Source organism: Equus przewalskii, chromosome 4 (assembly GCF_037783145.1).
Source record: "Equus przewalskii isolate Varuska chromosome 4, EquPr2, whole genome shotgun sequence".
NCBI lineage: Eukaryota > Metazoa > Chordata > Mammalia > Perissodactyla > Equidae > Equus > Equus przewalskii.
In genome coordinates, this window is record NC_091834.1 from 9,187,496 (window position 1) to 9,213,415 (window position 25,920).

Consider the following 25,920-nt stretch of genomic DNA (forward strand, 5'->3'; position numbering starts at 1 on the left):
TGTTTCTATGTGTTTGTTTGCTGTTTCTGTTGTTGTTTTTATCTTGTACTTATAAGTGAGATGGTATGGTGTTTGGCTTTCTCAATCTGACATTTCACTTAGCATAATACCCTCAAGGTCCATCTGTGTTGTTGCAAATAGCCAGATTTCTTCCTTTTTATAGCTTAGTAGTATTTCATTGTATATGTACCACATCTTCTCTATCCATTCATGCAAGATGAGCCCATATGTTGTTTCCAAGCCTTGGCTATTGTGATTAATACTGCAATGAACATAGTAGTGCATATATCTTTATGCATTCATGTTTGCATGGTCTTTGGATAAATACCCAGCAGTGAAATAGCCGGACTGTATTGTAATTCTATTCTTAACTTTTTGAGGAAGCTCCATACCGTTTTCCATAGTGGTTGCACCAGTTTATGTTCCCATCAGCAGTGTATGAGAGTTCCCTTTTCTCCACATCCTCTCCAACAGTCGGTATGACTTGTCTTGCTAATTATAGCCATTCTGATGTGTCTGCAGGGATATCTCATTGTAGTTTTGATTTGCATTTCCCTAATAATTAGTGATGTTGATCATCTATTCATATGCCTGTTGGCCATCTGTATATCTTCTTTGGAAAAATACCTGTTCAGATCTTGTGCCGATTCTTTAGTTGGGTTGTTTGTTTCTTTGTTGTTGAGATGCATAAGTTCTTTGTATATTTTAGATATTAACCCCTTGTCAGATATATGATTTGCAAATATCTTCTCTTAATTGTTAAGTGTCTTTTCATTTTTTTTGATGGTTTCCTTTGCTGTGCATAAGATTTTGAGCTTGATGTAGTCCCATTTATTTATTTTTTCTTTTATTTCCCTTACCTGGTCAGCCATGGTATTTGAAAATATGCTGCTAAGACCTATGTTGAATAGCATACTCCCTACTTATGTTCTAGGAGTTTTGTGGTTTCAGGTCTTACACTCAATTCTTTAATCCACTTTGAATTAATTTTTGTGTGTGGTATAATACAAGGCTCTCCTTTCCTTACTTTACTGTGGCTGTCCAGTTTTCCCAACACCATTTATTGAAGAGACTCTCCTTTCTCCATTGTACGTTCTTGGCTCCCTTGTCAAAAATTAACTCTCCACAGATACGTGGGTTTATTTCTGGGCTCTCAATTCTCTTCCATTGATCTGTGTGTCTGCTTTTGTGCCAGTACCATGTTGTTTGATTATTATAACTTTGTAGTATATTTTAAAATCAGGGAGTGTGATATCTCCAGCTTTGTTCTTTTTTCTTGGGATTGCTTTGGCTATTTGGGGTCTTTTGTTGTTCCATATAAATTTTAGGATTCTTTGCTCTATTTTTGTCAAAAATATGGCTGAAACTTTGGTAGGGATTGCACTGAATCCATAGATTGCTTTAGGTAGCTTTTATGATAATCTCCATTTGATAAATGATGACAGTGTCAATGAGAAGTGACTCATTCAAAGACACAGAGCTGGTACACATAAGAACATGGATAAGTAACAGGTATTCACTAAAGAAAATCTGAGTAAAATGAGACTTAAAATATGACAATAAAAGAGATTCAGTATGTACTTTTATTTTGATATTTTCTTTATATATTTTTAGAAAGAAATAGGATTACTTAGTTATGTATACATGTGTATACATTCTTGTACATGTATTTTTATTAGTGGGGTTTGCATATTTGGCTTTATATTCCCTTGTTTTGGTTATTACTGTGAGCAATATTCAGATCTTTAAATAATCTATGTGGATATTATTTTTAATGACCAAAGATAATTGAACACCCTTCTATGTCACTTAACCCTTTCTGACTTTGGCTGAGTTATTTAAGCATCTTGTGCCTCATTTTCCACAGGGGTACCTTGTATACATACATATCTTTTAGAGGTATTGAGAGGCTTACTTTATCATATTATGTGAGCATAATGCACACAATGCTCAGATATCAGTACCTGGTGCATCATGAGTCTTCAATGATGTTATGAAGTCTTTTATTACTATATTATCAAACAAGAGAAAATTAGATTGTCAAATATTTTTTACAGTAAAATCATAGCCGCTCATATAGCAAAATATGTAAAGTTAATCAAAGCACACAGAAGAAATAAAACATGTATTCCTTCAGGAGTAACCATTCTTAAAATGTTAAACAATTCCCTTCCCCCTTTTTAAAATTTTCCTATCTATATAGACATTTATATTTTTAAGACGTTATTGTATCCTAATGACTTTTTCTCTCTTTATGTTGTGAATATTTCCAAATTTTATTAACAAATCCACAGAACACTGTTTTCAATGTCTACATCATATTGTATCCTTTGAATACAATCTAAATCAGGTGTCTCCCTGTTAGTCACCGTTTAACCTGATACATAAAAAGCTGCCAGAGAGTTTTCCTCTGAGCACAGGTGTCTCGCTATGGACACCTCATTACTGCTCTGTGAGGCTCTTCTGAGTCCAGATGTGACAACCATGTAGGGAAGGTAGCAGAGGGCCGCTGACAAGCTTGTCTGTGCCCTCCTGTCTGAAAAGGGTTTATGTTCTTAGATTTGTTGTGTTTCTCTCAGGTCTTGTTCTCCACCTGAGATTCTGTTAAAAGTTTAGGTAATAGTAGGGCCTGTATAGGTTCAAGAAACCAAATGTCTCCCACAGAGAGGGAACGCGATGGTCGGGAATTACAGGGACAGATGCAATCACAGGAGCTTGTGAGCATCAGAGGCAGGAGGACAAAGGCTGGCTGACTGATTCTATGTCCCCCTTTCCTGTGACTCTCCTTCGCTTCTTCCAATGGTCTCCTTGAACTGGGAAATAGAACCAGGATCCTTAGAGGAGAATATGATGAGGATGAGAATGTTGCCACGACCCTGTAAATTATTGAATAAATAAGGGAATATGTATGGCACAGATGCAGGGTGATATCCACATTCCTCCTTGGGTTACTCAGGATGAGCTGTATGAGAAGGGTGCATGGATTAAAGGGTAGTCTTCATTTATCTCACAATTATTTCAGACGTGGCTTCATAAATGATGCAATTTTTGTTATTTTATATTTGAAAAACAAATTGCTAATTTATTGGCATTTCACATATTCTGTGAAGACTCCTAACTACTCAAATCCTGATCACATGATTCAGTACTAAATGACAAATTGTGTCAGTGAATGTGCCACAAATGTTGGGTTTCTTCTCTCCGTGGGGGTAGGAACAATACATAGCACTTTTTTTATCCTCAAGGATCAAAAGGACAGACTCTGGAGCTAGATTACCTGGATCCAACCCTTTTTTGCTACGTACCAGCTGTGTGTCTTGGACAAGTGCCTGAAGCTCACAGTATGTCACTCACCTCACAGGTCATGTGGGCTTCATGATAACAGAAGTGACCTCAGAGGTTACCGTGAGGGTTAAAGGAGCTCATATGTGCAAAGAATTGAGAACACTAGCAGAGAACTCACTCACACGCAAAATTATTAGCTGTTCTTCTCTTGGCTCACTCTCTCTTCTTTCACAGACAGAACCAAGAGTTATTCAAAATATGGTGGGCTCATCTAACGGCCCCAGTGGCTCAGAGCTCTGCTGTGACGGCATCACGCTGGCACAGCCCTGACTGTGAAGTGAGGAACCATCTTTCTCCTCCCTCAGAAAATAGACACTTGCTCCATCCCAAATTTACCTCAAGTACTCTGTTTATTAGAGAATTATGACCTTTACATTTTCAGGGTATCATCATGGCCCAGTTAAAAAAGTCTGGATTCCTTGTCTTTGACCAAATACTTTAACTCTCTGAGCCTTAATTTCTTTATCTATAAAATGGACAGATAATAGTTATATTGCAGAGGTGTTGTGATGATTATATATGGTAATATATATGTACATGTCTAGGAGTCCTGTGTTCACAATGACTCCCTCCCTCAACCTGAGTCATTCACAGTTAGTGGAAGTCTCTGGATGGTGATGTGATAAATGGGGCCTGTGTCCACTCATTCCCAGACAAGACTTTAATTCATTAGGAAGCAGTGTTAAAGGAAGCTTTGGGAGCATAATGGTCAGGAGTGCTTCCTACTCAAGGTGGGGCCTAATGTGTGAGCATAACACATGCTGGCCTCCTGGAAAGCTCAGGAAGTGCAGCAGAGGAGGCGAGCCTGAGGCTGGGAGCCCAGGCGGGAGGTAGTTAAGTTTGCTCCTGTGGGAAGGCTGTGGTTGGGCAGAGACTGAAGAGAGGCTGTTGTTGGGCATGTTGGTACCTCCAGTGCTGAGGGTCCCACCTGCACAGGAGTTAATGGTCACATCTTTTTCCATAAACTTTATGGTAAGCATTGAAGTAGATGTTTGAAAGGTTTCACTTGCCCCAATTATGTTGTTTCTCTCACCTAAGTCAATGGAGCTGGCGTTTTTACTGAGATGATAGACATGAAGTGTCCCCTAATTTGGTGTGGTTTCTGCCAGTGCCAGAGCATAACTGTATTTTCAGCATCTGCAGTGGGCACCGCACAAGACATATGAGCTCTCTCTCTGTTGCCCTGGAGGTTGACATTTCAGGTTGCTCCACCTTTAACTGCTCTTGTCCAACTGCCAACAAAAAAGGGAAATTCCCATGAACACCTGCCACAGAAAAAGAAAACAATAAAGGATCTCTTTCATCTCTCATCTATGGTGGAGTAATGGAGGAGCAACTCAGAATCCCAGAGAGAGAAAAATATAAATGTTTCCATCATTGTCCTCCTGTCTGTCAGACTTTGTCATCAAGAAGAAGGCAGGAAAGTGAGGCCCATGGTCCTTGGAGGGTCCAGGTCAGTGAGAAGAGGGTGTGGTGTGACTTGGTGTAAGAGGAGGAAGTGGTGGCTCAGGTGGTCCTGGGGGACCCTTCATGACCTGCCGCAGAGCTGAGGGTTTGGTGTTTCTGATGACTGACTGGTGTGCAACTGATGGGGAATAGGGTTCACAGTCTGGACGGGAATGTGTCTGTGGGGTGGATGAGGTCAGTTCTGGAGTTGGCCTAAATCTGTTTCAAACTTTCCTGTTCCCCCCTTAATTTTCACACATAGAAATATTGCACCAGAGATGTGAGGGTATGGCTTGTGAGTCATAAAATTAAAATTAGTTCCCCTACTAATTTGTTTGGATTCAGTGCTCAAGAGTATGAAATATTAGCAATATTTTACAATATAAATAAAAGACAAACTGAAGTTTCAAAGTGACATTATTCATACCTCATTTTAAAAGCCATAGACATTTTGATTTGAAATACAATGGGGTATTTCATTTTATGATTATTTGGGAAATCACTGTACAGATTATAATTTAGACAAATCAAATTTCAGTTGTAATCTGGGTGCCCTTCAAAAAGAAATGGGATTGAAATTGCTTAAAGGAATATCAGATAATCCACAGGGATGGGGCCAGCTTCCACTCTACTTGGACCTTGGAACTATCTCATGAACACGACGTCACAGAGAGCGGTATGTTTAATTAACGTTGACTTTTACATGTAACTATAAGCCTTTAAAATTAATATTATATCTAAAATATATTAAGGATGTGCTAGCAGGCTCCGAAGTGTTTTCCTGCCTTATTTCACTTACACTTCTCAATCTTGAGACTTAGTGGTACTATTATCTCCCTTTGGAACATGAGAATATGTAGCAAAGGTGATCAATTCCAAGTCACACAGCTGGTAGATGTGGGAGCTTGGATAAGCAAGAGATGCTCAGTGGAGAAAACCTGAGTAAAGAGGTTATAAAGTGATGCAAATAAAAGCCATCATCATTTACTTTTAAGTGTTTTCTCCACACATTTATACATAGTAGGATTTTTGCTTGGATCATTACACATGTGTTTTTTTTTTATTTTAAATGGGCTTTACACATACAGTTTCATATTCTGTTCTCTTAGCTAACTTTATATTTTGAAAATATTTCAGGTCCCAAAAAAGTTTATGTGAATATCATTATTAATGACATTTGAAGATAACCACCCTCCTATGCTACTTAGTTACCCCTTCTGATGTTGGCTGAGTTATTTAATCTTTGTGTCTCAGTTTCTGCATCTTTAATTGCTTAAGCAAATATCTTTCAGAGACTTAAGAAAGTTGCACTATCCCACTAAAAATGATAGTGAACATAAAATGGAAGCAATGGTGCCTGACACATAATAAGCCCTTGATGACGTTTTAAAGTTATGCTTTCATTATTATTGAAAAACCAGAGAAAATTAGCTTCTTAAATAATATTTTATTTGTAAAACTTTTTGGAGTCCATTTTTGAAAATTTATAAAATCATTAAAACTATAAACAAGTAAATAACCTCTCCACTCTACCATGAAACCACCTATCTTAAAACTCAAATATTTCCTTTTTTTCGTTTCTTCCACTAACAAAGACATTTACGTATTTGAGATTTAATGTAAACTCATTCATACGTTATGTGAATTTTTGATATTTGAATATAAACATTTTCACTTTTGTTAATAAATTTTCAAAAGTGCCATTTTTAATGATTTCATAATATTCTATCTTTTGAATGCAACATAATTCATTTGCTTTGTTCTCTTTGTTCATCATTGAATTTGTCACTAAGTTTTCTAGGGATCTTATGGAAAAGCTGACATCACTTTTGTCTCCTGAGGTCTGTTCCTCTGAAGACACTATATCACCAGGTCCACTGATCTTCCCTACAGTATATGAGAAAATCCATGAAAAGAATTCAGCATAGATATTTTGAGAAGCATAATGCACACTTTCCATGCATTCCTTCTGGAAAGGGCTCCTCTTCTCACAATTGGTGTGTTCCACTCAGGTTCTAGTCTCTAATTTGCTTGCATAAAAATAGAGGTAATTAACAAGGTTCTGTTTTGGCTCAAGAAGGCAATGGTTCCCCCACTAAGAAACCCTTATGATCATAAAGAGTGTAAATCAGGATGTAAATCAAAGAAATATGAGCCACCAGAGGTGGGAGAGGAAGGGCTGAAGGATCATGTGTCTAATTCCATTTCTTGTGTCAGCATGGCCTGCAAATGCCTCCTTTTTCCTTCCAATACATCTCAAATGTGAACAATAGACTGTGGATCCTTGAAGTAAGGGCTGGAGAGAATGAATATGTTGAGGTTATTTGGGGATTTTTTTTGTTTTTCAAGGAAGATCAGCCCTGAGCTAACTGCTGCCAAGCCTCCTCTTTTCGCTGAGGAAGACTGGCCCTGAGCTAACATCCATGCCCATCTTCCTCTAATTTATTTGTGGGATGCCTACCCCTATATGGCATTCCAAGTGGTGCCATGTCCACACCCGGGATCCAAACTGGTGAACCCCGGGCCGCCGAGAAGTGGACCGTGGGCGCTTAACCGCGGCACCACTGGGCCAGCCCCGAGGATTTTTAATTAAAGTATGCGGTACCTATAGGAAACTTGCAAGGAGATATCTATATATTTCCCAGAAGCCCACTGCAAATACGACTGTCAGAAATAGAAAATGAGGACCTTTTTATTCTTTTATACTGAAAAAATTGACAATTTATAGGCATTTTATTTATTTTGTGAGGATACCTAGTCATTCAAATCCTGGGCATGTGCTTCAGCACATAATAATAATTTGTTTCAGTTAATATTCCATAGTGGTTAGTTCTCTCTCCTCTATGGGGATGGAACAGTGTTTTGTTTCTCTCATTGCCCTGAAGTTAAGAAGTGGTTAGTGCAACAGGCAAGAAGAGCCAGATTATCTGGGTCCCTACCCTACTCTCCCAACTAGCCACATACCAGCTGTGTGACTTGACAAGTGACTGAACCATTTGGTGCTCACCTCATAAATCAAATATGCCTCATGATGACAGAACAGAACTTGTAGATGGGGAGGGTTAAAGGAGCTGATATATTCAAAGAATTGAGACCACAGATAGAGGACTTACACACACACAGTGTTAGCTCTTCTGGTCTTGGCAGATTGTTTCTCCTCTTCCTTGGGCAGATCAAGGGTCACCCAATATGGTGGGCTCATCTAAGGGTCTCAAAGAATTTGGAGCTCTATTTTGGTGAAATAATATAGGCAGATTCCTTGTCCCCACACCTCGGTGTAAAAACAGCATTGCTGCATCACTAATTTACCCCCAGACAACCTAGTGTTCACTTAAAGAACTGAAATCCTTAAACTTTTCAGTGTGGTCTCATAGTCTAGTTCAAAAAGCATGGCCATGTCTTTGGCTGATCATTAAGCCTAAATTCTCTAAGCTTCAATTTCTTTAGTTGTAAAATGGACCAATAATAGTTATATTGCAGAGGGGCTGTCTTGAGTATACATGATAATAATGGCTCACAGTGATTCTCTCTCTCAGTCTGAACGTTGCCCAATTACTGAGAGTTCTCTGGATGGTGAGACGATGGACAGTGGCACAGCCACGGTGCTCTCAGTCCCCAGACAGGACTTCAATTCATTGGGAAATAGTGTCAAATAAAGCTTTGGAAGCACAATTCCTGGGGTCAGCTGGAAGCTAATATGCAAGCTTTAATCCAAAATGGCTTCCTAGAAAGTTCTGGAATTGATACAGAGAAGGAGAGGCTGAGGCCAGGAGCCCAGCTGGGCCTGGTTGTGGTTGCCACTGTTGGGAAGGATGTGGGTGGGCACACACCCAAAGAGGGGATCTTGTGTGGGTTGTCTCCACAGATCTAGTACTGTGGTCCCATCCAGCACAGTAGTAGATGGCCACATCTTCATTTTCTATGAAATTTACCGTAAGGACTGAAGTGGAAGTTTGAGAATACTTTCTTGCTTCAAGTTTATTTTTCCTCCCTCCTAGGCTAGCTCGAGCTGGGGATTTTGTCGAGCTCACAGAAATCAGATGCTCCAAAGCCTTCTTTGGTTTCTGCCGGTACCAGTGAATGTAGTCCCCTTCAAAATCTGAGCTCGTTATCTTGCAATGTATGTTAATACTTTTCTTTACTTCTGTGGAAATGGATATCTGGGACTGCTCCACATCTGATAACCCAAGTCCAACTGTAAGCAGAAGAAGAGAATTTCCAGTGAACTTCTGACAATATAAGAAACATTAAAGAATTTCTTTGCTCACTCACGTAGACTGCAATGGTCAGGGAATGTGACTCACCAGCCCAGAAGGACAAGAAGGTGAATGTTTCCAGCAGTGACATCCTGTCTGCCAGGCTGTGTCCTCAAGGAGAAGGCAGGAAAGTGAGGACCTGGTGACTGGATGCCTCAGATCAGTGGCAAGTGGGTGTGGCCTGAACTGGGGACGGGGAAGGAAGTGGTGGGTCAGGTGGGACCTTGGCTTTTAGTGCAGGCTGAGGCTGAGGTACTGATTTCTGAGGGCCTCATGCCCTGCTGATCTCAGGAAGAGGCCGTTGGTCTCCCTAGGGCTCTTGGGTATGAATGTGAGGGGGTCATGGAGGTACCTCGATTTCTCTGGAAATGGGAATAGTTTCTACTTACCTAGGAGCTATTTTATGAAGATTTTCTCAGCATAATATTTTAAAACACTGCGTGTTTAATAAATATTAACTTTTATGATAGCAAATATTTAATGAGCATTTGCTATCTGTTAGGCCTTTTTTCTAAAAGCAAAAGTTTTTCAGTTTTAATCTTCAAGGTGATCACGTGATATGGATATTTGTACTTTTCATTTTGAATATAAGGAAAATGAGGTACAGAGGAGTGATATGACTCAGCAAAATTCATGTAGGTTATAATGGGACATAGTGGTAAAGTTATTAATTGAAGATAGTCAGAGAAACAGGGTAAAGATGAAAATAGAAAAACCCATGATTCTGTCACCAAGACCAACTATTATCATTATGATGCGTTAACTTCTAGATTTCTTCTTTGAATATATATGGATATTAATATGATTTTGTGGACTGTAAATATATTTATAAGTTACATGTGGAATACGTATAGGGTTTTGTAATCTTCTTCTCTCAGTTCATGTTGAGGAACTTCTCGCGTCATTGAAGCATTTTTCAATGTCAGCTGCTATTTCCTTGTTCACCTCCATCACCTAGAAGCTGCCTGACCCTGTGCAAATTTCTTAATCTCTTTGTGCCTCAAATTCCTCATCTGAAAATGGATGAAATAATTATACCCATCTCAAAAGTTTATGCAGATTAAGTAGCTAAAAGTACCTAGAACAGCCTCTAGCATCTAAAAAATTTTCAGTAATTGTTAGATATTATCAGAGCTACTATCATTTTTTTTTAGTTTAACTTCCCCATGGTGTCAACCATTTCATATTTTCCCCAAGTTTCATTGTTAAATGTGGTGGTACCCACTTGGAAATAGAAACCTGGGAAATCAGTCAAATATTATTGATATTTCACTTTTCCACTCTTAGAGAACTTTTTTCCTCTTTTTCCTTTTACCTTTCTTCAGCTAATCTTCTTCACTTGCTTTTATGATTTCCATATGGTTTTCTCTGAAAACTGTGTGTATTAGAGCTCCTTTAACCCTGGACACCGGTTTTCCCTGAAACTTGTGTCCAGCTCTGTCAGGTATCATGTGGGTTTGATGTGAACACTGACTGGATTTGTCCTCTTGAGGAGAAAAGAGAGGAAGAAGCTGACTTGATGGATGGATTTTTCCCTGAGGCAGCTGCCCTATTTTCTAGTAAGTACCATTTCTGAGGTGACCAACACTGGGAAACTGAATATTGAGGAGCAGAGGGCAGTGGCCTAAGACTAGAAGGACTCGCTACTCCCCTGCACAGGGGCAACAGAAGGAGGAAGAGAGGGTACCGATGCTCACCCTGGGTCAATGCTTCTGAGCAGGTGTGTAACAGACCAAATATTTATTAGATGCTCCAGAGCCTGCTTGATTTTGTTGTCACCAACATATGACTAAGGTAGCAGATACAATGCTGAGTACTGTACATGAATATATTTATCCTTTTCTTCTCCTGTAGACATAGATATTTCTGGTTGTACCACTTTGGCTATTAACTAAAAAGAGTAAAACACCCTTTTTCTCTGAAATACTCAGAGGTTGCATTAAATATTTTCTTTAGGTTCTCACATACTCTGAACAGAAGGAAGAACAAACTCACTAGCCCAGAGCAAATGGCAGATGATTGCTTCTTACTGGACATCTTATCTGCCCAGGCTTTGCCTCCAAGGACAAAGAGGAGAATTGAGGATGCTGGTGGCCAGAAACCTCAGGTAAGTGTCAGATGTGTGTGTCTGCTGGTTTCGGGAAAGGAAATAATGGATCAAACAGAAATGTCATCCATGACATTTCTGAGGTGTCTGGTTTATCTGGAGAACATTAGTCAGGTTGTGGCAACAACAAGCCCACAAGTTCATTTCTAGATATTTGGGTAAGTAGACAGACAGGTAGATACAGACAGAGTGATGGAGATGGAGATGGTGATGGAGGTGGAGACAGAGATTGACACAGAGGTAGAGATAGACGTATCTAGTGGAGAGAGCAATATTGGCAATGTCCCTGAAGGAAGGCTTTTCTTGACTAATTGGCCCAATTATTTCATACAAGGGGATAAGGTCAAAAGTGAAATTTAATTACAGGTACTAATAACTGATCTTAATGAGTCCTTACTCTACTCCAGACTTGGTGCTAAGCATTTTGACTTTATAATGTTAATTCTCACAGCAATCACTAGAGTGGGTGTTACATCACTGGAGATGACCAAGTCCACTCCTGTCCTCTGACTCCAGCATTTGGGCTCCTTCACTCTGTGGTCTATGTAGTCTGTGGAAAGGCCTTTTATCCCCCTATGTATGTGATGACTGTCAGTTTCTCTCAAGGCTCTGGAATTTAAAGCCTGGTTACTGGATTCAAACGATACTATTTTCATTGGTTCTTGATAATTCTTTTTATCTAGACTACTTCTGTCTTTCCTTAGGCCAAGAAGCTTCATGGATTGAATTTATTTAAAACCCTGTATCTTGTCTACATAACTCTATGTACTTCTTACCTCATAAATAGGGGCTCCCATAGCATACAAATTTAATTTACTAATTAATAAAAGATGTACCCCAGGAGAAATATTTAGAAAAAGGCACTGTTTCTCCAGGCTGGCCCAGCCCTGCTCCCGGCTGTAGAGGGGGGTCGGCAAGGGATGGGATTTCGGTCCCCACTGGTGTCGCCTAACCAAGGCACCCTAGAGCAGGGCACATGGTAGAACATACACACGCTAAACACATACATATGCACATACATACATATATACATACATACATACATACATACATACAACTCAGTGTGTGTTGCGAGGGAGCGTCCGTATTGTGTATAAATGGTTATCTCATCTCTTCCTCATTCTGATATTGGAGGGAGTCACTAAACTTATCGATTTAAAATGGTTTCTTCCAATTTGGAACGGTCTCTTTCTGATTAGCTCAGTCTCTTTGGTGCAGCCTTCATCTTTTCTGTTCCTCTCTTCCTCCTGCTGTCCCCACATGACATCACTACACATGGAAGAGTGTTACTTCTTATAGTCTCCTCCTGTCAACCTCTGTGTCCTCACTGACTTCCAGCCCTTTACCCTGCTGGTCTCTGGGATTTGGCCTCTTCCTCTGAATTGGCTGGTGCAATAACCAGACCTGAAACCCACCAGTGATTCACACCATGCCTTGGGATATGAAGTTCCCACCCTGCAGCTTCTCATCCCCATCCTGCGTGTACTGCATGTGCTGTTCCCCCCGGCACCTCTCACCTTCTTAGAGACCCTGAGAGGCATTTTGATCTCCTCCATGTGGAGCCTGTGGGGAAAATCAGTGCTGGTTTGGGCTCATCTTTGCAAATACCTTCCACTGTTGATGTTGTTCTACCATGACCTATTGGGGAAGCCTGACATCAGCCAGCTGTTCTCAGATTCTCCCTCCACCTGTTTTGGGTTTCTGGTGAAGTTTCTGTCCTTCTGGGATAAGACCCTCAGAGACAAGGGAACCAGAAGTCCCTTCACCTCCTGTCTCCCCACCATCTCACAACACATCCCAGCCAGAAGTGCTACCCCTTCCTCTCGAGGAGAATGCTAACTTTCACAACATCACTCCCCAGTTTTCTGTGTCTTGCACCTCTAGTAACATTTGTGTTCCTAGTTTGTGAGGCTTGCCTTTTGACCTATACATCAGAGATTCGGAAATTTAGAGCATCCCTTCCTTTTTCAACTAAGTTGACTTTCAAGCCCAAGATCCCATGATTAAGTCAAAAAGTGAGCTTGTTCCTGGCACAGCCACCGTCTCCTTCCATGGGTGGTAAATCTCATAGTTTGCCTAAGTAGAGTAACAGCTACAGGTGCTACAACACAGGGAAGAATAAAAATGTGCTGGCTACAAATTTCGAAAACATTATGCTCATTACACATTTTCATTGTTTACTTAAGTCCAGGCCATGGGGTTTCTAGCCCTCCTCCTGCTGTACCCTAAACATGACAGTTCCTGATAAAGCAAGATCATGAAACAGAAAAGACAGGCTATTTTCATAGCCTTTCCCCGCCACTAGGGAGAAGGCTCCTATGGTAGACTGTCAAGAAAGGGAACTCTACCAGATGTGTGCCTAAGGTGACCATTAAGCCATGGCGTCTTGAGTGACTATTCATTTGTTCCTGACCAGGATCTGCAGGGCTGGGCAGAAGATCTACAAAACCCATATTTGTCCACAGATGCCATAATATATTCTCATAAAGTTAATAAACATTAAGGGTATTCTAAGTGGCTCAGTATTACAATTGAAATAACATGGGCTATTTGTTTGGACAGATTACTGCCCCTAATAAAACATTAATTTTTTAAATCCCTGAACCAATCTGAGAAATAGAACAGCAAGTTTGCATTCAAAGAGTAAAAGTGGATAAATATAGCCACAACATCTGGTCTGCCCAGGCTGTGTGCCCAAAAAGAAGACTGAAGAGATAGGGAACCTGCAACAGGAGAAGGAGGTCTTCCATGGTGTTAGCAGAAGAAATGAGTGGCTCAGAGCCCCGAGCCCAGATCAGTCATTTCTGAGGGTACTGATTGGTCAGCACCATATGGAAGCTTGACTCATAACAAAATGACGCCAAAAGAACCAGTCCATTTACGAAGGTAAAAGCTCTTCATACCCTTTTATCTTTTTAGGTCTTAGAACATTTTAGGAAAATTCTTTATTATTATTATTATTATTTCATCAAGATTGTTTTGTTGATTTCAGCAGGAAAGTTGGTCCAAGTTATCAAGTCTGCTAAGAACTGAAGACACCTTTTGACTTTTCCAGGTGACAGTCATCACTGTTCTCTCTGCCCACCAGCCCTCAGGATAGTCAAACGCCTCCATGACCCCTCACACAGACCTCTGCTCTGAACTCACAGCCTCCCAGGGCCTGGGGAGTCCCCTTGCTTCGTGTGGAAGTGAAAGTGTTGCTTCCTTACCTCCTCACTGGGGAGGAGAGAGGTTACCAAGACACTCCCAACAGTACTCTTTAGAAAAAGTCTCTGCAGAATCAGTGTCCCCAAGGATTCTGTAAACTCCTCTTGTATCCAGGCGGGCTGTATTTCATGACAAAATTCAGAGTTACCAACACTGGCCACCTCATAGCAAGTCTTTCAGAAAAGTCTTTTCAGCTAGCCCCATGTTTTTGAATTTTGCTATTACTGACATTTTGGTCTCAATACTTCTTTGACTCAGGGGCTGTCCTGTGCTTTGCAGGATGTTTAACAACATCCTTGTCCTCTCCTCACTAGATGCCAATAGCACTCCCAACCCACAGTGACAAGGAAAAGTCTCTTCAGACATCACTAATGTCCCCTGGAGGGGCTATTGTCCCCAGCTAGAATCACTTATCTGGTCCCTTTTGTTACAGATGCAGGCAGACCTTGTGACTGTTGCCTTATGCTTTTGGCTCAGCCAAGATTGGGACAAAATGAAACTCTTAAACATCTGACACAAAAACTCTTCATTCATGAGCAATATCAATTAATATCTTTAGCATCTTTTCTGAAGGATTTCTCTCCCTCATCTGAGTCAATATAACAACAAATAACTCTATCACTTAGCAGAGAGCACTGCTATCTTTCTTGACCAGTTGTTACCTGTTACTTTCATATATTCTGTGCTAAATTTCATTTTTTCTACATCAGCCATATGTTTTAGTCATTGTTAAATTCCCTATAGCATCAAGCACAGTGCATTCCTGACAGTGATGGCTCCTGAAAATTTGGTTATTGTTAAGAGATAATTCATATTATAGATCTTATTGGAATGGATGTAAGATGCTAAAATGAAACTATAATTCTCTATCTTCATATAATGTCTACAATTTCCAAATTACTTACATCCATTAGCTCATTGTGTCTAAATGACAATATTTTGAGGCAGGAAGTAGGTCCCAGAGGGGATGAGGGTGTAATGTTAGCCCTCTCAGGTAGAAAATGGTAGAACTAGAACTCAGACTTATTTCCTTTATACCAAGTCCACACAGTGTGCTATAGAAATCATTCAGGGCTGCTTTTCATTCCACTTCTGCTTTTTATCAGTTTGATTTATTCACCATCTAACACTCAGCATCCTCAACTATGTAAACGAAATGAGAAAGCCTATCTCTCAGCATCAGTTTAAGGAAAGTACATAGCACAACCCCTGGCATGACGTGGGAGCTCAGTGGATCCATGATCTTCACCTCTTTCCTCTCTTCTCTGCTTCTGTTGAAGCAGGCTGAGCACAGATCTACTAATGGGAGGCCTATTTGGGATTTTGTGTAGGCTTCTTATCTGCTGTTATTTCCTTGACTTGAATAATACGGCATCTCCAGACGGAAGAACTCCCCATCATGAGGTGCTATGGGGTCTCAACTCTGCCCTCCCAGACAACACTCTGTGGGGTGGAGCTTCATGACCAAGTCTGTGAAGCAGGCACACCCATACTTTCCTTCAGAGACATCTCCCACATCCCCACTCACAGCAAACATGAGCAAGGAGGGAACTGGCTACAAATGGCCTATTTTTCCTGTACCCAAAGTGTTAGGGAAAGTTAATTACTGGAGAATTTGATTCAAAAAATAATAAAGACCTAAAGTAACAACATATTTGAAAATTTGGGATGCTGTTTTCCCAGGATATGTCTTTTTGCTATCAGAAGACTTGATTACAAAAGCTGTTTTCCTAATCCTTCCCAGATTTTCAACCAGGCAAGGACGTGGCTGGTGCATTTCTGCTGCATGATAGTTGAAGGTAGCATGACAGAGTATAACAGTGGATGGACTAAAGATTAAAGGACCTCCAGGTCAGTCATGGAGACTGAGCTGAACACACCCGTGAAAAGTTGGTTGATGACTTTGGATGCAGAATTGGAAGTGTTCCTGGGTGCACCCCAACCACGCTGGTAAGGGTCTGAGAGATGCTCAGAAATGGACATCACTTAGGGAGGGGATCCTGAGCGTCAGGCCCTATGGTGAATACCTGATCATTGTCCGCAGCTTGGGGAGAAGATGTTCATGGGGGAACCAGCCACCATACGTAAAAATTCAAAAGTGAATCAAGGATTTTTGGAGGTATTTTGGAGACATCGCTACAGAGCATTAATTCACTTACTGTGTACAGTATAGATATTTGTGAATGAGTGAGTTCCTTAACACATCTGATGCCTCTTATTTTCTACATGCAAAAACAAAAGCTCAGGAAGAGAGACGATCACTTAAGGAAACTGAGGAACAAATTTCCTTCAGATCATTTGGAGTTTCCTTTCATTAATCATTTTATCAGTGTTATTAAACTGTTCATAAACTTTGAATTTTCAGTTGAAAAAGTGTTTCAGTTCAGCTTAGAGCTCAAAGGCTTTTTGTTTTCCTTCCCTACAAATAGCAGCAGAGCTGTTTCCTGTTTGGGGCTGGAGGATCAGGATTTCTTTCCCTTCCCATCTCCTCCTTTCTTTTCTTTTCAAGAAGTTGATTGGCTTTATAAAAACGTAGAGAAGATAGTTAAAACTTTTTCATGATTTTGTTTTAATGCAGAAATCAGAGTCATATAATTTTAGCAGATATACAGCATCTTGTTTTACAGATGAGGGAGCAGAGGTGGAGATCCCCCCAGATTCCCATATGGGGTGGCATTAGGGGAGAAATGGAAGGCAGAGGGCCCAACGTCTCCCCAGGGTTGACTGCATCACCCTGTATGAGGATTGTCATTTACCACCGTGATCTGAGTGGTGGGCCTGCTAATGGACGAGGGCGCCGAGAAGGTGGCAATATTGTTTCCTGGGCATCTAACAGCTGACCCCTCTGCTGTAAAATGATTGATGGATGTTGGGGCAACAACTTAGAAACTGGGTTTAGGAATTCAGTTCCAGTCTCAGCTTTAGACATTTTCTACTACATCTCCAGAGTCCTTTATCCTTCAAATTATTTGCAAAATGTTTTACTTGTGCATTCTTCAGAGGACATGGTGAGATTCTTAAATTGTGAGTCTGTAACAGCCCTATGCAATAGAAGTAAATGTGAGTTGCCAATTTGAGCCACAAATAATTTTTTTTAGTTGCTGCATTAAAAAAAGTAAAAATAAACAGGTAATATTAATTTAGGACTATTTTTATTTAGTCCAAGATATCCAAAGTATTATCATTTCATCATGCAATAAATATAAATATTGTTAATAGGATATGTTACTTTTTCAACACTAAGTCTTCAGAATATGGTTTGTATTTTGCACATTCAGTCTATCTTACCTTGGACTGTTGGTCTGGTAACATTTCAAGTGCTCAATAACCACTAGTGTGGCCAGTGGTTGTTGGATTAAGCAGCACAGATTCTCCTCCAAATGCTTCAGAAATGCTACCTGGATGAACTTTAGAAAGATCTCCTCTGACTAGATGGCTTCCTGAATCTGCACCAGCTTGTCCACTTGAGGCTCTGCAGTGGGCCTGCAGAGGTGGCCTCCAAGAAAGTCTATGATGCTGAAGAATGGCCCCAGGCCAACCTAAGGGGCCCAGAGGTGATGTAAGTTGCCAGAAATGAATGGACGGGGAGTCCAAGTACTTTTTTGTGGGTCCCAGGCAACACACTATTATATTCCTGCACCACACTTCTCCAGCCCCAGCACTGCCAGGAGACAGCTCTGGCAATACTTGGCCTCTATGGCCTCTTGGCGACTTTATCTGCTTTCAGGACCAAATCTCTCTACACATCTGACTTAAACATGGCCAGCTGGAGGAGCCTCTTGGGGTCTTGGCCTTCCTTTTGGCGGTATCAGTGGATGTAGCAGACCGTGGTGTGGCCAGGCCCACCAGGATGGCAAAGCTATTTGCACACACCACCACTGAGGCTTCCTACTCCAGCTTCACTGCCACCTGTTTGCCTGTGAGGAAGTTAGTGGTGAAGCAGGGAAAGCAAAATCCCTATAGCCTCCCCATACACCCCTAACTGGAGAAGGCAATGGGGGCTCACCTGGAAACAGATGGGTCCAGAGCAAGACAGGGGGCCCAGCATGGCACTGTGGATAGCCGAGCATGGCTCAGCTTCCTTCCTGAGTGACGCAAAGCCCAGAATGATCTCACTGGGAAAAACGCTGAGAGGATGTGCATCTTGGTGCGTGGTGGAGGCCAGGTTGGGACCTGAACCACTGCTTTCCTGGGGGCACAAGGAAGTGACTTGTGAGAGAAATGAGGGAGGGAATGAGGGGCTGGAAAGAGAAGAGACAGAAGTGTGACGACATTGTGAAGCGAGGGATGATAAATGGTGGGAAATCTGAGAACTGCTTAAAGAATGTTGGTGGAATAATAACAGCAGTAACACCATTCTTTGATTGGATGTTGACTATACTTTAGCACTGCTCTAATTGGGTTATGTTCATTGTTTTAGTAAATCCTGCAAATGAACCTGTGGGCTAAATATTATAATCCTCAGTTTAGAGATGGGGAAAACAGGGCTGGAATTTTAAATTAATTTCCCAAGCCTGCACACTGTGAAAGATGACACAAGTGGGGCCATATTAAAAAGAAGCTGGAGCAGCCATTTCTGAGGAATTGCCTTGCTCATCTTGCTTTCTTTATCTTCCAAACTTGACTAAATTGGCAACATTCCATGCAGTCGGTAAGGACAAGAATATCCTGTTTGTAAGAACTGATGAACTTGAACTTTACTGATGACCAAATCGCTAACCAATCAATGGAGTATTAGACTTTTGCTTGATAACTGAATCACAAACCAATTTGTAAAGCACAATCCTAGCATTACCTTGTCTAGTACCCTTGAACTCTTCTTTAATACAACTTACCTCATCTTCTTCCCTTTTTCTAATAAAAATTCTGATCTTTCTCTTGTAAACAGGATGCTATTTGGGTTTCTACCTGAATCTGTGTTCCCTGAATTGCAATTCCTTGATCCCAAATAAATGCTACGCCCCTTAAACTGATTCCTGTTTTTATACATTGACAAATGGTGTCAGAAGTGGGATCTGGAGAGATTTCATCTTTGCACACCAGCATCCCCTGGAAATAGGTTTGTTACCAATACAAGTCCCCTTGTGTGCTCACCATTTCCTCGGACCACTGGCTCCTCCAATCATGAGCCCTCTCAAGTTCTGATCTCCCTCCCTTTTGGCCGAAGTATTTGCATTTCCTTAGGGTTTGGAGGACGATAGCCCAATCTGGGGTCAATCGACCAGGAGACAATTGTGTCAAGCCAACTCACAACTTTTGCTGTCTGAAAAAATTTCCTTGTTTGGACCACCTTACGGCAGCTCACAGTTCTCGCCATCTGAAAGGCTTTCTCTGTTTCAGCTGGCTATGACTATTGTCATGTGAGGATTTATTCCCTATATGGTGAGACTCAAATTCTGAGTTTTGTGCAGTTTCTCCAAACAGCTGTAGCCAGGTAAAAACCTGGGGCTTGCAACTGGTGTCTCTTGGTCCAGCTGTGCTTCAACATGGAAATTTCATTTTCTACAAGTTCCTCAGAATTCCCTCCCTTGGAAACTCCAGCTGGGTTTATATTTAAGAACTACAGTCTTTCTTTAGTAAATTTTTGTCCCAGTGGACTAATAATACTGAAGATGATTTAAAATTACAGTGGCCACTTTGGGGCTAGTTCGAGCTTGTAAAACTTGTCCTTTTGTGCACTAGACTTGAGAATCAAAGACAAGACAAATTGAATGCCATCTTTAATTTTTAAAGACTCAAACGTGCCACCTCTGGCACAAGTGCTTAAAAACAATGGTCTCAGAAGCTGTAAAATATTTACAAAAAAACAGGAAGATCTTGCTCAGCTTAGTTTATGTCCTGAGAGCTTGACTTGGTAGCTGTCAGGTTAGAGGCACAAAATATGGTCATACAGAAATGTGGGTTGCATCCCATTTGTGGCTAGAATTGGCTGGGAAGAAATAGAGATGAAACTCCACTTGTGGCTAGGGGCCTACCAAGCTACCAGCCTCAGGGGAATTACACCAGCATTTATATAAGATCATTTAAGAAGAACACTTAAAAGCAAAGTTTTCAATATTCCAAAACAGCCTTATTGAAACTTTTGTGGCAAAAGGGTAATGAAAAATTAAGATATAAGAGGTACCTACAAGAAAAGACTATATAAAATTTCATTACATTAATGGCTTTACAGACACTCCCATAGCCAGATTTGAAGGAGGCCCTGTATGGGCCCCTCAGAGAGTTAAGGAAATTCTGAGAGATTTTCTGGTATGCTGCTGTGTTACTCCCTTAAACAGTCAAGGGGAAACTAAAAATAAAATTTAATGGGATTGTTTAACACTACTAGAAATATTTACTGTTTGCCCTGGCTGAAACCTGACAAGATACTTGAAACAATTTAGTAATTTATGTTGAGAAATTTGGCCAAATTGGAAGCTGATGTTCAGAGCCTGATAACACTGTTTTTCATATAAGCCTCTTCCCTAAGTTAAAATAAAGCTATATGCCCAGAGGGAAAGAAGCAAATTAGGGATGATGTAGTTGGAAAGGTAGACTAATCTATGATAGCATTTAACTTACAACACAATTTCTGAGGAATTGAAAGCAAGTATCCTTACCTTTAAATCTTTGAGAAACTGGAAATGTAGCCCTAGAGGTGGTCAGATTCCACTCGTTCCCTTTCATGAATCCCCAAAACTGCCCCTACTTATCTCAAAAAGCCTGGGACGTCTCCAGGAACTGTTATCTAGACTATCACCAATTCCTAAGACTAAATGAATAAAGACCCAAACAGCTATAGCTATTGCAAACTCTTGCCCCAAATCTAGCATCGTCAGTGTCTTTACAAATATTAGAAGAAAGAAAGCTTTAACTGTCTAAGTGGATAAACTTATTTTATTCCGTCTGCCAGAAACACAATTTGGATAGAACTATTATTTCATAACTAGTGAGCTTTGAAGTACTGTACATGATTCATGGCAGTAATTTTAAAACAATAGCTATGGCATCTCTATGTATGTGTGTCTATATAAATGTATGGAAGATAGACGTGATATTTTTGTACCTCTGAATGGAATAATTTCTAAAAGAACTCTATTTAATCGGCTTAAAACAAGCACTATATATAATTGAGTATTCTCTCAAAAATGTAATAGAAATTAACCCAAATGAATTTCACAATCACGTGATCTAGGAAAATATTCAGTATTAAAGCTAATTTAAGTTTATTGTCATTAGAGTTATCAGCATTAAATATAAAACTTTTGTTCTACATAGGTTTACTGAAAGTCAAAGAAATTCACATTATCTCTGTTACAAAATTTGGCAGCAAAAAAATTGATGGTTGACTCTGTCTAATGTCTCATGAAATTTTTGTAGGTAATCTGAACATAATTACTGGGGACAAGTAAACTAAATAGATGTAAGTAAGATCAAAACCTTATTTGGTGAACTTTTTAACAATAATTATGTGTTATGGTACATATACTTAAAAATAACTTCAAAACCTTTTTGATAACTTGAAATCTTAGAGTTCTGCTAAGTTAAATGATGGGAATTAATTGAATTTCCAGATCATTTCTAAGTAGGATAAAACACTGAAATAGTAATTGTTAAATAAGTCTAAGTTGATCTATTTTGGGCTTGTTATTACAGAAAAACTAAAAGATTTTTGAGTTTACTAGGAAACATTACTTTTGCCACATTAAAATAAAGTATGCTATGAGAAAATGTATGTTTTCAGTAAAAGAGGTTATAAGAAACAGAGAATTTTTTGTTAGGAAGTAAATTTGTCCTAAGCTAATTTTGTTTATCAGAATAATTTCCTGTTTTGTTTTTAGCAGGTCTTTTATCACAGCATCTCATGTTTTTCTTACAAACATTTAACATTCTATAGTTTACTGAAAATCTTTAAGTGTCAACATGGTTAAGGGGATAACTAAGCATTACATTGTAAAACTAAGCTTTGCAATGGCCTATAATCTTACTTGACCAAGTGTTTTAAAACATTGATATTTTTGACAAACTTCCCCAAATCAAATTTTAAATGAAGTCTTTTTTACCGGGAAATAACATTGAATTTCTCTAGAGGGCCCCCAAAACAACTCATCTCAAAGAATTTGTTCTCTCCTCCTATAAAAAATGCAGATATTAGTCTTATTTGTTATGTTAAACTACATGGGAATCATGTTAAATAAATGTTGAAAAGTCTTCTAAGGTTATAGTGCATGGATAAATGTTAATAATATGTGTTCTAAAAATTATATAAAATTCCTGAAATTCTGAAATGTCTTGGTATAGTGTTATCAGTCATAATTCTAGTAAATTTCTTAAAATGTGTGTCATACATTAATTAGGTTTCTTTATTCCTACTTTACCCCCATACACAAAAATACAATCCAAAGAAGATCACTGACATAAGTGAGGAACACAAAGCCTAAACACTATAAATATAAATGAGAATGTGTTAATGCTTCAAGGTACGGAATAAACTTTCATAAAGCTGCAAAGTAATTAAAATACATGGTCCCTGGTACAGTAGAGCAAGTTAAAGCTGGTTCATTTAGTGGACTATACTTCTTGCCTGAGGTCACAGAAGCGAGAAGGAACTGGAGTTTCCACTTGTGATTCTGGTGCAAATGTCATGGAGAAATGTGATGACCTGTTAGAGCAGCAGCATCCAGGGTGCCATAAGAGAGGAGGCATTTGTGTGTTGGGAGAAAGCCCATGAGCTCCTTTCTAGAAAGCATTCTTGTGTCAGGCTGGGGACCGGGCCATCTCAGAGGGAGACAAGTGACCCTATCAGTTACTACTGGGAGAACAGTTCTTACAAATCAATCTGAATAAGAATAAGTGTGGAGGTCGTTGGAAATGACACATTTTCAGCCTTCATCCTAAGATTCTGAGTTATTGTGTTGGTTGCTATGCAGAACCTACACTTGTATTCAAAGTCTCCCAGATGCTTCTGATGCAGGTGGTCCACGGGCCACAGTTTGAGAAACACTGTTCTAGGAACTTAAACTCTAAGCTAGAGTCAAGGTTAAGAGTCGTGGCAGAAAATTGGAGGATCCAATACACAAGAGACCACACACATTTGAATCCAACATTTCTGTACTTCAGGACTAATTTCACAACATTAAACATGGACCAATAGCACACCAAAATACTTCCATATATGACTTTTCAATTCAAATATATACTATTTATTATCTGATTTTTCATCTAAAGTGCCCTTTAATTTTACTTATTGAGAAAAAAATAATATGATAAGATTCATTTCAGTTTAGTACTTGGCCATGTCAATCATGGGGGGGGGGGAAACGAACTTTGGCTTTACTTGTTTAAGACAGAACAGTTCTGGCTGTGACTGAACTTCAAAAGAAGGTGTAAGTAGAATACATGGTTGGCATCTCCACAACCATCGCTTTCTTCTCGCCCTTTCACTGTCTCAACAGTGCCATGGTTGGTTATGGTGAGATAAATATCAGTTTGTCTTAGAGATAAATCAGATACCAGCTTGAGGTCTTCATGAAGTCCAAAGTTTTCATTCCATCATTTCTCATTCTCCTGAGTAAGGCAGGAGCTACTTTTGAAGCCAGTTTTTCTGGGAAATTATTGTATAAATGATTAGGTACCAGTAGCCTTCCCATATTGCTCTCCTGAATGTCTCTCTGATCACATCTACTCTAGGTGACCATGTCTGTACCAGGAAGCAGATTGAATGGACTCTACAAGCTCCTAGGACAGCTGAAGGATTGTGCTGTCTGCCAGACTTCATGTCTAAGGCCTGGAGATGGGAGGTGGGTTTTTGGAACCTGCTATGGCTCACTGGGGAGCAGGGAGGCCAGTGGGATTTAAGGGTAGGAGGTTGGGGATTGAGCTCAGAGACTCTCTTTTATTCAGAGCACAGTGAAGTCAAAGCAGGAAGGAAGGCAGGGGCTGATCTATCCTGTGTGTCAACGCTGCTCTTGGCAACCACAAGCAAAATTTTCAGAGCAGGATAGGGTAGATCTGAATCACTGTGTCTCTCCCAGGCAGCACAGTAATACACACCAGAATCACTTTCTTCCAGAATTTTGATTAAAAGTTTAGAGGTTCTCCCTGTGCCTTCATAAGCATGGTATTTCCGTGAACTGATCTCCGAATCCAGCACATCATTTGAGCTGGAGAACTGGTAGTAGAGAAGGCGTTGTGGGGCCATCCTGTTCTGGTATCGGTACCAGTGGACGTAGTCGCTGCTTTCTTTAATATCACAAGTGATTACAACAGATGACCCAGCCTGTCTGGTGACTGACATCTGTGTCCCTTCCAAGTTGGAAGATAGCTGAATGGCTGCAATGGGAACAACAAAAAATAATGAGGAAGAGCTAATAGAATTCCTCGGTATGGCCTCCCGTTGCCAAAAAAGAGAAAAATCCTAGGAACATGGAGGCAGCACACTTACCAGGAGCCAGGAAAGCTAGAAGGAGGGTGACAGCCCGCAGCATGCCTTCCTACTCTGGCCTTAGAAGGAAGGGACAGATGACAGGAAGAGCTGACACCCTCTACACTCCAGCCCTGCTCCAAAGACAGGGAGCCCAGGACACAAGGAGAGAGTCAGAGCCAGGCTCTAGACAGCTGTCACAGGCAGGCAGTGACTGAGAGCTCTCCTAGAAGACCACCCAGCTGATGACCCAGAGGGGGTGGGGCTGGGGGAGGCCTGGGGAGGAGCCCTGCCTCTCTCCTCAGCCCATTTCCTGAGAGCCTCCTGGGGCAGGTTGAGAGCAGGCCCTCTGCAGAAGAGGAGGAGCCAGGAACCCTGAGAGCCCAGAGCAGAGGGAGGGACAGCCTGAGCCAATGGAGGGGGCAGGAGAGCCATGGATGCAGCTCCATGTCCCCTGGTGCAGGGAGGGGTCCTGAGTCAGGGGACTTCCCTGCAACTCAGGGTTCAAGTGTTCACGCTGCTGCCATGGGCTTGTCCTGCGATGCAGCTTCTGTATTGTCACCCTGAACCACATTCCTCTCACATCTGTCAGCAAACTGTGAGGCACCCACAGCAAAGCTGATGAGCACTGAACCTGCTTTGGTGAAAGAGTTAGGATCAGTTATGTTGGTGTATATTTGACTCTCCTTAAAGTCAAATGGAAGGATGTGTGTGTGTGTCTGTGTGTGACAAGTCAATTTGTTAGATGATTTATACTCATTCTTATGTAAAAATGTCACCTCACATACACTTGTCAGATTTAGTGAAATTAAAAAGTGCAGGGTGCTATACAATCTTCGGGACACACTTGAACTAAAAAAGTATTTGTTGTTTATCTGCAATTCAGATTTCCTTCATCATCCTGTGTTTCTTTAGGCAGCCCTCTACTCAGGAATTGTACCCATATCAGTGACTTAACTTGCATTCATAGATGGGTAGATAATTGATCAAACAAGAATAATGAATTCATGGGAGAATTGAAGAGATTCATACGCAGATTTTCACCCTCCCCTCTTTTATAAATGTATTTGGACACATGTTTACACTATTCATAGTAGAATGCAGAAAAATGCCCTCTCCATCATTGTTCTGGCCTCTCTCTCAGGTGGTTCATTTCT

General features: G+C 40.5%; 1 protein-coding gene across 1 annotated transcript in view; it reads right to left on the bottom strand.

Moving 5' to 3' along the window:
• The window catches only part of LOC103545034 (platelet binding protein GspB-like), a 476,815-nt gene extending 451,836 nt beyond the window's left edge, over positions 1-24,979 (bottom strand). Inside the window, exons 1-2 of the mRNA XM_070615434.1 lie at positions 24,785-24,979; positions 24,361-24,672 (exon numbers count right to left, since the gene is read on the bottom strand). Coding sequence (XP_070471535.1) covers positions 24,361-24,672; positions 24,785-24,827 — 355 coding nt within the window. The 5' untranslated portion in view covers positions 24,828-24,979. The remainder of the gene's footprint in view (positions 1-24,360; positions 24,673-24,784) is intronic.
• Between the last annotated feature and the right edge of the window lie 941 nt (positions 24,980-25,920).